Source organism: Chanodichthys erythropterus, chromosome 3, assembly GCF_024489055.1.
Source record: "Chanodichthys erythropterus isolate Z2021 chromosome 3, ASM2448905v1, whole genome shotgun sequence".
Lineage (NCBI taxonomy): Eukaryota > Metazoa > Chordata > Actinopteri > Cypriniformes > Xenocyprididae > Chanodichthys > Chanodichthys erythropterus.
The window spans coordinates 39,621,880-39,635,188 of NC_090223.1; the positions used below are offsets into that span (position 1 = coordinate 39,621,880).

The 13,309-nt window shown below is 35.9% G+C and overlaps 1 protein-coding gene across 4 annotated transcripts; it reads right to left on the minus strand.

Moving 5' to 3' along the window:
* Positions 1-247: 247 nt before the first annotated feature.
* On the minus strand, positions 248-12,029 carry wipi1 (WD repeat domain, phosphoinositide interacting 1). 4 transcript variants are annotated; one of them, XM_067382228.1, is made up of 13 exons: positions 11,685-12,029; positions 10,371-10,453; positions 8,881-9,050; positions 8,618-8,714; positions 8,420-8,517; positions 8,175-8,267; positions 6,579-6,649; positions 6,350-6,457; positions 6,078-6,242; positions 5,876-5,983; positions 3,624-3,754; positions 3,392-3,544; positions 248-960 (listed from the first exon to the last, which is right to left on the minus strand). In XM_067382228.1, the coding sequence occupies exons 1-12, from the start codon at positions 11,756-11,758 to the stop codon at positions 3,429-3,431; spliced, it is 1,314 nt and encodes a 437-aa protein (XP_067238329.1). In that variant the 5' UTR covers positions 11,759-12,029; the 3' UTR covers positions 248-960; positions 3,392-3,428. The 4 variants fall into 4 exon arrangements, with proteins under 4 accessions (XP_067238329.1, XP_067238328.1, XP_067238327.1 ...); XM_067382227.1 differs by having other exon boundaries at positions 249-960; positions 3,444-3,544; positions 10,374-10,453; XM_067382226.1 differs by having other exon boundaries at positions 249-960; positions 3,444-3,544; positions 8,881-9,047.
* Positions 12,030-13,309: the final 1,280 nt, after the last annotated feature.

A 13,309-nucleotide genomic window follows, 5' to 3' on the forward strand; every position in this document is an offset into this window, starting at 1 on the left:
CAGTGTCACATGATCCTTTAGAAATCAATCTAATATGATAATTTGATGCTCAAGAAACATTTCTTACTGTTATCAATGTTGAAAACAGTTGTGCTGCTTCATATTTTTGTGGAAAATGTGATGAATAGAAAGTTCAAATGAACAGAATTTATTTGAAATGGAAATCTTTTGGAATATTATAAATATCATGGTCAATTTGAATCAATTTAATACATACATGCTGAATAAAAGTAACAATTGCTTTCAAAAAAAAAAAAAAAAAAAAAAGACCTTTTGAATGATAGACTATATCTATTCTACTATATTATTGTAACAAATAATTTGATAAAGAAAAGACCACAGGAGACAGGAGCTGCTTTGCATAATTTCATTCCTAATATATTTCCTACATATTCATTTCTTTTTTTATCTTTTGGTCTTGAGCAATCCAGCAAAATACTTTGCACTCTCACAAGTAATATCATAGGCACATACATACAAAACATCCCGCTGTATTAGTATTCAGGATGGTAACATGTAAACATATTAAGTATCAATACAGCAAAACACATATATAAAAAAGTAATTCCTCTTCTCTTATGATTCAATATGATGGTGTTATAAATTAAAAGAATAAAATGCTACAGTATTACAACTGAATTAATACAATGTGTTACATAACTAGAACAATATGTGGTTATATTTCAGTCATGCACCTCATTTATAACACACCCTTCAGGGGATTGAGTGACAACGACCCAAATCCCTGATCAACTCAATTTAAGATATTAGCATTTCAACCGTTCCGTTAATAATTTAGCACCCTTAAGTTAGTTAGTTTTCTTTGTTTTTATCATTATTTGTTTGTCCTTGCTCATGCACTGAGGATCCTCCTGCGACAGTTGCGGCCTCCACCTGTTCTCTACCCTCTCACGGTCGTCTCCCCTTGCCTCGCCCAGATCCGTCACGGCACCAATTTATCTACCGGAAACCAGAACAGAGCTTTATTGTTCCCTCAGCCATGGGTGTGTTATAGACAGATACAGGAGCTAGCTGAGAACATGTTTGACCCATATCAATTAGTCACAATGACACTCGGAAGGTATACAAAAGCAATAGCAATGGCATCTGAGTATGTAAGTTCAAATTGATATCTTATAAATCCTTCTGACATCAGAGTCCTGAGCGCCTCCATTTAAGCAACCGTTATTAAACTATCTGAAAGACTAGCGTTTCTGATCTATCAAAACAAGTTAGCGGGAACAAGGCCTGTTGGAAAACTACAAGTGCTCCACTATGTGGAGTTAAGTGAGCACTACATCAATGGAAAGCATTATTTCTAGCATCTCCACTTGATTTTGAGATCGTTCACATTGTAAAATATCTTCAGTAAAATCCTATTAATCCATTGAGATTTGTTCAGAATATAAGGTGTAGTAGTGTGTTTGAACTGAAATACTCCTGTATGTTGTGTGTGTGTATGTGTGCATAGTCAAAAATGTGTTTGACATCATGACATTTAGACTGAAATAGATAAAGAGGTTTCATAGTTACAGTTATCTAATGTAGCAACGGTGATGAATGAACCCAGCATCAAAACAGAATGAGAGACAAATTACTTTCAATGCATTCATATCTTTGTCCTGTCTGTGCACAAACAAACGAATCAGTCAACTAACTTCTGCTCACGTCCATGTATACAAGATTAGGCTAAAACAGCAACAGCTGGTTTAGTGTCAGACAATGTTTTTCAACATCTAAGATGAATACATATAAATTGAAACACTTTTGGATGATTTGTCACTGCCTTTGTTTTTAAAATTAGGATTCGATTTGCTAAATGTACACCACCGTTCAAAAGTTTTGAGTCTGTAAGGTTTTTAAATGTTTTTAAAGGAAGTTTCTACTGTTCACCAAAGCTGTATTTATTTGTTCACAAATGCAGTAAAACAGTACTATTGAAAAATATTATTACAATTTAAAATAACTGTTTTCTATTTTAATATATTTTATTTATAATGTAACTTCTTTATAATGTAATGTAATCATTTCTCCAGTTTTCAGTGTCACATGATCCTTCAGAAATCATTCTAATATGATGATTTGATGCTCAAGAACATTACTATCAATGTTGAAATTTTTTTTTATATTTTTTTATAGAAACCAGTTAATATTTTTATATATTAATATTAACATTTTTATATTATGTATCCCTGTATGTACAGGGATACATTTTTCCAGGATTTTTTATAAATAGAAAGTTAATAACAACAGCATTTTTTTAAAACAGAAATCTTTTATAACATTATAAATGGATTTATGGTCACTTGTAATTAATTGAATGCATCCTTGCTGAATAAAAGTATTAATTTCTTTAAAAGAAAAAAAAAAAAAATCTTACTGACCCCAAACATTTGAATGAAATTTAATCACATAGTATGTATGCTTAAAGGTACACTATGTAACTTTTTTTGTTCAAAACTAATATTGAAATGAGTCAATACATCATAAATCCTTCTACATCAACGTGTTTTTGTCCTGATTCTCTATGTAAAGCCTATTATAAGTGTTTATATTTTAGACCTGACAGGACGGTCATATTCGTAAATGGGGAAAAGTTGCTCCAGCTACTATGAAAGAGTAAAGTTGACATGGATCAGCTCAGGGGAATCACCTGCTTTTAAAAAAACATTGAAAAGAGGAGAGTCTAATGGTAAAAGTGAATGCGACAGCTCGTAATAAAACAAGAATCAACATCGGCTTGTCTATATCGGAGTATTCAGCAAGAACCGAGGGTATGTTGTAAAAGCGACGCAGAGATGGTGTTTTTATTACTCAACAGGTGAGTAAGGTACTTTATTGAACAGATAAATTGACATATGTAGCTCTCTAATATCCTTTGCATCTAAACTGGTTATATCTCTTAAGCCTAGTAGTGAATGTTTTATTAGCAGTAGGATAACCATATTCATCTAAAACGTAAATGTTCTTCCGCAAAATGCATGCGGTTTTTTCAACTGCTAAAGGGCCAAAAGTTACATAGTGTACTTTTAAGTGTCTCACTTTGCCTGTATTCACCCTGAACTTAACATCTTTTTTTCAGGCTAAATACTAACATTAATGTAGCATTATTTCAGTCCAAATACAGAGTAATACCACTGAAATAAATACTAAATGATTTCATATTTCAAAGAAGTAATGTCTGGAGTGATATTTGTCATTTATGTTGTGTAAGAAACAACATATTCAGCTTGTAATGTGATTCAACAGCAACATTTGGTCCTGGTAAAATGCAATATTGTGAACTGCTTTCCATCATCAGACCTGAACAGGCTGGTGTTGGTTTGGTTAAAAATAATAAATCACACTTAATTTGAATGCTTGTGGACAGAGGGACAAGACAACCCCATACATTTGGAGTACAACACCGGCGCTTTGACTTGGAGTGGTTAGCGAATGCTCACGGGAGGAAATTCCGTTTCGTCGTCCAGACACACCGGCCCTGCTGCGAACTCGTGCTCGGGAATCACCTCGCCCTTCTTGGCTCCCCCATCCTCTGAGTACCCTGAGAAGAACACAGTTGGGTGATCATGAAAATGAGTTCAAATGTGAATGAATGTGTGTGTTTAAGGGTGTTGTGGTACCTGTGAGAGTGGCTGTAACTGGTCCAGAGGTGGGGATGGCCACGGTGGCAGCATATGACTGGCACGCTTGCGGTGGCTCCATGTGTTCAGATTTCTCTGTCTCCTCCCACTCTTTATCTGATCCAAACAGCCTGGGGGTTAAAGGTGACTTCATTTAAATAAGGTCTGTGCTTATAAAGAGACTTTTGTTTTTTTCTATGATATAAAGTGCACACAGTCATACCTAAGACATGAATTTTGAAACTGCTGCGCCTTAAAAATGTTGACTACCACATCGAGACCTCGTATTCATAAATGGATTGAATGAATCGGGTCACCTCATTCATAAACGAGAATTTGCTGAGTCAGTGACTGAATGAGTGTGGGCATGTCATTTGCTCAGTCCGGCATTTGAGTCAATATCATTCACAGCAATAAAAGAAAAGGGGTGGAAGAATTATGAATGTGTAAAACTTACTGCTGACCACACATAATTAAAATGAACTAAGAAACTATTCATTTATTTAGGCCTATTTGTTGTTGTTGTTGATGTTATATCTTGATAAGTTATGACCCACGTTTGACTATATAGATTTTTTTTTTTTTGTCATTTACAGTGTTATTTTAGTATTATTTATACACTATTATAGTATTTATGTAGATTTTTAGCTTTTATTTTTATGTTTTCAGTTTGCATTATATTTTAGTTTACGTTTTAGTAATTTTATTATGTGCTTTTGTCATTTTTAGGTTTTTTATATTTCTATTGAGCTTTAATTATTTTATTTAAGATTTAGTTTCAGTAATTTTATTTTATTTTCAACTTTTCTTAGCTTCTAAGGCTTATTTCTTAGTAAGTTTTATAAGTATAAGTTTTTAACTACTTATATTTTATTTCAGATTTAATTTGACCAAAATGATTTAATAATTTTAGTTTTAGCTAACAATGACAAAACTAATCGTTTGTGGGGAAAAACACTTCTGCATTTTACTGACTCACTCTTTCTGTAGTATCTCAGTAGAACTGTAGGCATGCACATTGTAATAAAACTTGTTTTGTTCATTCTTTTCAATGAATCACTTGGGTCACTTGAGTCATAATGCATAAAAAGACAGTTACTTGTCGCCATCCACTGGCATGATGATGTAAAATGCAGAAAAAGTCACTGAACGAATTAGTCAACCAATTGTAATCATTTTTAGTGGACAGATTTAAAGGATTAGTTCACCTCAGAATTCACATTTCCTGATAATTTACTCACCCCCATGTCATCCAAGATGTTCAAAAATTTCTTTTCAACTGAAGAGAGAAAGACATGATGAAAACATTCCAGGATTTTTGTTCATATAGTGGACTTCAATGGCTACCGAGTGGTTGAAGGTCAAAATTGCAGTTTCAGTGTTCAAAGGGCTCTACACGATCCCAGACGAGAAATAAGGGTCTTATCTAGTGAAATAATCAGTCATTTTCTAAAAAAAAAAGAAGAAAAGTTATATACTTTTTAACCACAAATGCTGGTCTTGGACTGCTCTGCGGTGGTTCACGCATTACGTAATCACGTTGAAAGGTCACGCGTGACGTAGGTGGAAGTACCAAAAAAAATAAATAAATAAATAATTTCTACTCTAATTTTCATCTCATTTTATCCTCCAACTTCAAAATCATCTGACATAATTTTGACCTTTTTTTATAAAGGCTATTAGACTTAGTCTTTGCACATTTGCTATTGGATCAGTACTTCCGCCTACGTGACCTTTCCAACATGATTACGTAATGCATGGCGCACTGAAGAGCTAGTGCAAGATGAGCATTTGTGGTTAAAAAGTATATAAATGACTGATCGTTTCGCTAGATAAGACTCTTATTCCTCATCTGAGAGCATGTAGAGCCCTTTGAAACTGCATTAAAACTGCCATTTGGACCTTCAATCCGTTGGTAACTGTTGAAGTCCACTATATGGAGAATAATCCTGGAATGTTTTCATCAAAAACCTTAATTTCTTTTCAACTGAAGAAAGAAAGACATAAACATCTCAGATGACATGGGGGTGAGTAAATTATCAGGAAATCTGAATTCTGAAGTGAACTAATCCTTTAAAGTTTGAAGCCTTTAGAACTCATCCAGTTGCCTGAGCACTTACAATGGAATCCAGCAGGAAAGTATGTATAGCACAAAACCAGAAATGTTTAATTTTTAATGTACTATTTTTAATAACCTACCACATAGCTACCATATAGTTATAATTCATTGGTTTAAAAGAGTGAAGACTCACCTGTGCTTCTGCACCAGAGTGCACTCACCCCCATCTTGAGGGTCAATGTTATAGATGAATAGCTGCCCATCAGAGGAGGCCACAAGCAAACGTGGAAGCTTCTGGATTCTGATTGGTCAAGTGAAACTCAAGAATGAGTTTTTTCCTCAGTAAATACTATGTTACGCATTCTAGATTGCTGTGTAATGACTGCAGGACTCACGTTGCCAGGGCACAGACATTCTTCTGACCGATCATCTGGAGACGGACGGTAGCGAAGGCTCGGTCTTGACTCATCATGCCTGACACCTGTGCTGGGAGGTAGCTACTGGCTGCTGTGAACATCTTACCTACATATGTTGACCAAGAGGGAGCTTCCTCCTCCCCACTGCAAGAGACACACAAAAACATGGATGAGCACAAACACTGAAAAAGTTTAGATTTGACAATAAAAAAAGAGATCCTGACACTGGTAGCAAGGAGCATTTTCAATACCTTGGGCTGTGCTGTTCAAGCTTGAAAATGTGCACCGTCTCTGTATTGCTTGAGGCACAGAGGAACTGAGCATCGGGGCTGAAGGAAAGGGAGCTGATGTTGACATACCTTTGGTGACACAGACACACAAAGGTCAAAAGCATACTCACACATACCACAGTTTTCACAAAGTATGATCAAAGTATCTTCATTGTTCATTATGAGCTTTGAATCATCATTATCATTGTACCTTTTCATCCCCCGCCGGAACTCAAACAAGCGCAGTCCCTCTGGAATGGTGAAGACTCGAATCACTGTGCCCTGAGACGGCAGAAAAGAAGTGGACAGATGCTCGGAGCTGTGTGTCTACGTTTGTGTATAAGGTATGAGGATGCGAATCTCACATAAACACATCTGGGTTGCATTTCGCCCCATAAATCAAAAGAAAAAATTACACCAAGAAAACAAGACGTTATATTTTGCCTAAAGAATACAAAGCATATTTTAGGAACATTCGAATCATTTTTCATTGTGACATTTTATTTCTATGGAGCACCTAAAGGGATAAATTATGTCAATGCCTTTGCGTTCCCTTGCAAATGTTTTGCGTCCCCCGAGAAACTGCATTCGCTCGCAAAACTTTTGACTTCCCCCAAGAAACTTTTGTGAGTGAATGCAAAAATCATTGAAATATATTTTTTCCTCATCTCACATTTTTTTTCATCACCATGTCCCTTTAGGGGCTCCGTATATTTCACAGTTCAGCACTTTTCAGCACTCTCAGCCCTGCTGTAACGATTATATTCTGTTATGCTCTGTTTTTGGCTTAGTTTCATTGTGTTTTGGTGCTGTTCCTGTTTGCCTGTATGCCCTGTCATTTGGCCTAGTTTCCTAGTGTATTTGATTAATGATCCTTTCACCTGTCCTTCAGTTAATTAACTCATTAGTTCCCCTGAGTATTTAAGTCCTGTCTTCATTCAGTTCTTTGTTCGGTGTCGTTGATGTTAGGTGGTTGTGTTTCCTGAGTTTCTCATGCTTGTTTTGCGCATTTTTGGATTAAAGACTGTTTGTATCATATTCTCCTGCGTCGTGCGCTCTGTAGACAGCCATACTGTGACCTGTTATATGTCTGCACTGATTTTACTTCACAGCTCTAAAATATTTTATCGGGTAGAAATTCTGAGTAAAAATCTTATTCAATAAATCACAAACAACGGGAGAGGTAATGGGACCGTCAAATATTGTTGTGGACAATGGGGGGCCTTGGAGTCAAAAAGATTAAAATAATGTAAATATAATTAAATATTACATTTAAAAGTAAGCAATTATTATAATTACAATAAATATTATAATACAATGTTTATTTAAATCAGCATAAAAGCCCTATAACCAATACTAGCTTTTTTTTTCTTCTTCATGGTAATGACAATGTGGGGTGTGCTTAACTGACATGAAAATAGTCAAAATGCAAAAATATCTTAATGCTCCCCAAAACAGGCAAAATATAATTTCGGCATCACTTTGCACATTAGTTAACATGAACTAACAATGAACAATACTTCTACAGCATTTATTAATCTTAGTTCATGTTAATTTCTTCATTTATTGACACATTATTAAACTCAAAGGTTATATGTTAATATTATTTAATGGCCCTGAGCTAGATTAATAAAAACTGCAATAAACGTATTGCACGTTTTTATTTAATGTTAGATAATACACTAAAAGGAACCTTATTGTAAGTGTAAGCATAATTTCTTCTTTCTTTCTTTTGACCCAGATGTGTTCTTGACCGGTTTTGTGAGGTTCACCCTGCTGTGTTTCTATATAAATAGTGGATCTTTACCCTTTCAGAAGCACTGGCCAGTCTGGTGCCGGAGGCACTGAAGGTGATGGCGGCCAATGGACTGTCGTGAGCTGGAATCATGGTCACAGTGCTCTGAGCAGACAAAGACACACAAACATACAACAAAGACAAAGATTTATATAGTGCATCAGGACTGAAGAACAGGCATCATCAGTCTCATGTCTAGCAACTAACTACACCAAAGGAACTGCCAAAATGAGCAGCTTCTTGGCCAGTATTTTTACCAGATTGTTGGCATCATAGACAATAATTTCTCCGATGGTGTCACTGCCTGGATATGCCAGGAAAGAGTTGGAATGGTTGATGGAGAGAGCACAGAGACCTACAGAAACACATGGGTGGGTTCATATTTTAATATTTACACAGACTTACACAGACAGTTAAATATTATATTTCTAGATTAACTGGGTTTTTCTTCTTACCTGATGGGTTGGATGGTGTGTTGAGAAGGGTTTTCAGGAGTTTCATGTCTTTTATATTGTGGATATAGATGGATTCTTCCAGACAGACAACCAGTCTCTGCCACGAAAACACGCACACACACAAAAAAACAAATTACATATTCACATATAACAAACATGCTCATTTCCACATTTTCGACTAGGACAAGCATTCATCTTGTCCAGAAGCTGTATAAATGATAAGTGGCAGGTGCCTTGCTGCAGCACAGCTGTGCTGTGTTTACCTGTCTGTTGAGACGCACTGCAAGAATGTTGTTCGAGTAGCTGTAGTTGCAAATCTCTGTGCCCTTTTTGAAGTGGTAGACATTCATGCGACGTGGCATGGACTGACTCACCACCACAACCAGGCTGCTGGAGAAAAGCCTTTCCACGATATACACGTCTGGAGTTTCTGCTGAAGGGGAGAAGAGGAAAGGACACGTTAGCTGCAACATCAAATAAAAAGGCCAAACAAAAACACATGTAGTTGAGGAACATGCACTTTGTAGTCATTTCAAAAGCCTCATTTATTTGAAGAATGAGCAACACTTAAATGGGGAAATAACATCCATAATGAAAATGCTGTCAATTACTCATTAAATCATTGTTTAAAGGCAATGGATTTTTTTGATTAAAATATACAAAAAAACACTAGAACAATGTTTTTATTTATTTTATTCATTTATTTTGTTGACTTTTGTACCTATATCCCAAATAATTCCGACAATGTTTAAATCCATAGAAATTTGCAATTTTAACCAGGACATGGACCACGTCGTTGCGTCGCTTGTCAATGACATCATATGCGACCTACCTTCAATTTCCAGTTTTATTAATATTGATCTAAATTATTCTGTCTGTCGTTCCTTTTCGACAACGCCCATGAGTCACACGCTCATTCACGGCGTCATCAAGCTACGCCTTTGTTTTGAATAAGTGACCTCTAGTGGTGAAAAATTACACATTGTGCCTTTAAATATAACATTTAAACTCAGTCATTATGTACACTTATTTTTTTTGCAGCTTGACAGAAAAAAATCCCAATTTTGATGTTTGAATTAGAACAACATGGACATTTTGTTCATAAGAAATAAAAATATACAGGTTGTCAATGATATGAGGCTGAGGTAATTATTAAATTTTTTTGATTTGCACTTCAAAATGTTGTTTTTTCATTTTATTTAGATTCTTTTTTTTAGCATTACATTACTGTACATATATTTTGACCCTATGATTTTCCAAGTTTACCTTCTATGTTACACTCATCAGCAAAACGTTTCAGCTGTTTCTCTGTATTTAGCTTTTTACCTGCCAGAAATCTTTGTTGTCGACTGCAGATACAATCTCTAACACTTAAGGCATTTTCACCATGTAACATAAACCAACAAGCCATTCTGACCCCATCAAAACAGACAAGGACAACTTTACACCCTCTAGAGAGATATTATCACAACATCAATGCTGGCAACACAACCACAGGTCACATTCATGTTTTAAACTTTCTCCAAAATGTTTTTAAAGTCAGATATATTCTCTTATCTTTCTCAACAAAATACCAAGGAAATGAGATGGCATTTTCAATTTATTTGTTAAGTGACTCGTTAGAAAGTGACTACACCCTATGATAATACGTTATATGATGTTTCCTCCCATTGCACTGTAGTTTGGCAAACAACCATACGTGCCATTTATCTAAAATTTACACACAAAAAAAAAGAATGGGAAATTGTCTCACTACTCTCATGAATGCAGTCCAGTTTGTCCACAGAGGTCACGGAGAATAGTTTGTATCCAGTTTTGGTGCCCACAGCCAAAGACCTGGAAAAACAAAAAGATCTGATGCTGTATCAAATATCAAAAAGCTGATGCAACATATAATGAAGGGAAACACAGATGCAATGGCCAACACTTCTGCTTACTTTTTAAGTGGCAAGAAAAGCCCTTTTAAAATCCTAATACAACACAAGTTCTGACTCAAGATAGAAACATTTTGTGTTATTCTTAACAAAGGTTGAATGTAATCATTTGGCTCTCATATAAACAGAAGAGTTTAGGTCTGTTGCATGTACTGGGATCTATTTTTTTTTTAAGGAAAGAAAGGCCACATCTGTTTGGCAGGCCCTTCATTCCTCTAGAAAAAGCTGTTCATGTCAGATCATGTGCTTAGCATGTCCTTTTCTACATTTACAAGAGAACGTAAATATGTCTCCACCATCACTGACCAAACTGCTGAAACCCAAAACAAGCTTTGTGTTTACAGCAGGAATGCGTCTGACATGTGTTGGTAATTACCACTGTGACTAATATACACATATACATATACATACATACATATATATATATATATATATATATATATACAAATTAATAACAAAATTCAGATTATTCCAATACAAATTTGTTTTGCCCCAAGAGAGACCGCTGACTTTAACCTCAAAGGAGTGATATATCAGATCAACTGACTCTCAGTACTATCATGTTTTGTCTTTGATTAGCTGTGCTTGACTTTTAAGACAAGAAACCAGTGTGATCAACCACTAGAAAAGAGGACATGAGTGGGTCATCTTGTCAGGAGACTGTGGACTGATCAATAGAATCACACAATCCTGCAAATTCTGCTGTACTTCTGAGAAAACATGAAATAGGGCAAGACAAACATTCAGTTTCTCCTCTATAAAAACATGTACAGGATTCATATAACCATATCCAATCTATAAGTATTAGCGTATTGTTGTTGGGTTTTGTTTATTAGTTCAATCCCATTTAAAGTATTTCTGCTTAAAAAACAAACAAACAAAAAAACATTGTACAACAATGAAAAAAACAGTACTGAAACAAACATACGCTCATCTATCATATCGTGCATGTAAAACACTGCTATAACATAGTGGATATGGCTTGTTATAGATGTGCAATAATCAAAACAGACAATAAACAGCGGACAATCCTTTAGGCAGGGGTGACATTCCCTCTTGTGAGGTAAATCGCTGTTAATATCGGATTCGGCAGCTGATGCAAGACTGATCTGCAGATGTGAGCGCGCGCTTACGTGGAGTCCTGGTTGAAGGAGACGCAGCACGGCCCCGGCCCGCCAGGACCGCCGGCTCCCTCCGCGGTCTCCATCCCGATTCCCAACGACCTCCTTCCCTCCCTCCGCCCTGGATCGGAGGCCTGGGATCGGTTGGACCTCTTGGAAAGATAGTGGCAAAGCGGAGACCTACTGAAGAAAAATGGGAAGGTCCGAATAAAGTGGAAGACGAATTTACTCCAACGCTTCGGCTATTGTTCTGCCTCACATTAATGGATTAAGACGCAAGTTCTTGTACATTTACGACTTCAAGCGGAGCATAGGGAATGAAGCAAAACAAAACCAGCTGATAGTTGTTGCGTCACATCAACATCACATACTAGCGATTGAAGGAAAATGAGCTGTGTTGTCGTCCGGCTGAGCGCTGATTGGTCGAGTCAACTAAGAGAGACGCTGATTGGCTGTAAGTGCGGAAACTAAGTCAAAATGGGGAGTGGCTTGGCTTTGCAGTATTACATTTTACAGAGAATTTAAACGCATAAAAATTTTCAAAGAATACATCTATGGAAAGAGTCGTTCACAGCTTTTTTATTCCTGCCCTGCTTTGAACAATATTTACAAGTCTTAGGAAACGCGACTCATTTCTGCGAACAGTTCATAAACGCCATCACGTGATTCTTGACATCCTGGCCTGGTGTATTACATTATTATATGCTCAAAAACATTCAAGCGAACCCACATTTTGTCATATGTTTCTGTTTGTCTTCTTATTTCATTCGATTCAATTTGATCAAGATTGGTGTTTATTGAAATGTCATGTGTTGCAGTTCAGTTTGTTGCTCAGCAAATAAAAAATACACAAACATACGTCAATAACATGTCAAATATTTCTGCTATTAAACTTACTGTTTGCCCAATGAGTCAAATCCTCGGTTCTCATCAGTTTATCAGTTATTTGCATAGTAGTCATTTGCATCTAACAAACTTTTGCAGTGGTTGGAGGTGCTGCAGCAAGTGTTACAACAAAAAAGACAAAATAACCAAATGTTTTTAAAGGATTAGTTCACTTTCAAATAAAAATTTCCTGATAATTTACTCACCCCCATGTCATCCAAAATGTTCATGTCCTTCTTTCTTCAGTCGAAAAGAAATTAAGGTTTTTGATGAAAACATTCCAGGATTTTTCTCCTTATAGTGGACTTCAATGGAGCCCAAACGGTTGAAGGTCAAAATTACAGTTTCAGTGCAGCTTCAAAGGGCTTTAAACGATACCAGACGAGAAATAAGGGTCTTATCTAGAGAAACCATCGCTCATTTTCTAAAAAAAAAAATAAAAAAAAATTAAGTTTTAACCATAAATGCTCATCTTGAACTAGCTCTCTTCTTCTTCTTCTTCTCTATTTGAATTCCAGCAGTTTAGACACTGCTAAGTGTATTACTGCCCTCCTCAGTTCAAAGTTTGAACTAAATTGTCATATACAATATTCTAGTGCAAGTATATAACAAGTTCAAACTTTGACCTGTGGAGGGCAGCAATACACTTAACAGCTTCTACACTGCTGGAATTCATATAGAGAAGAAGAAGAAGAAGAGAGCTAGTTCAAGATGAGCATTTATGGTTAAAACTTAAATTTTTTTTATTAATT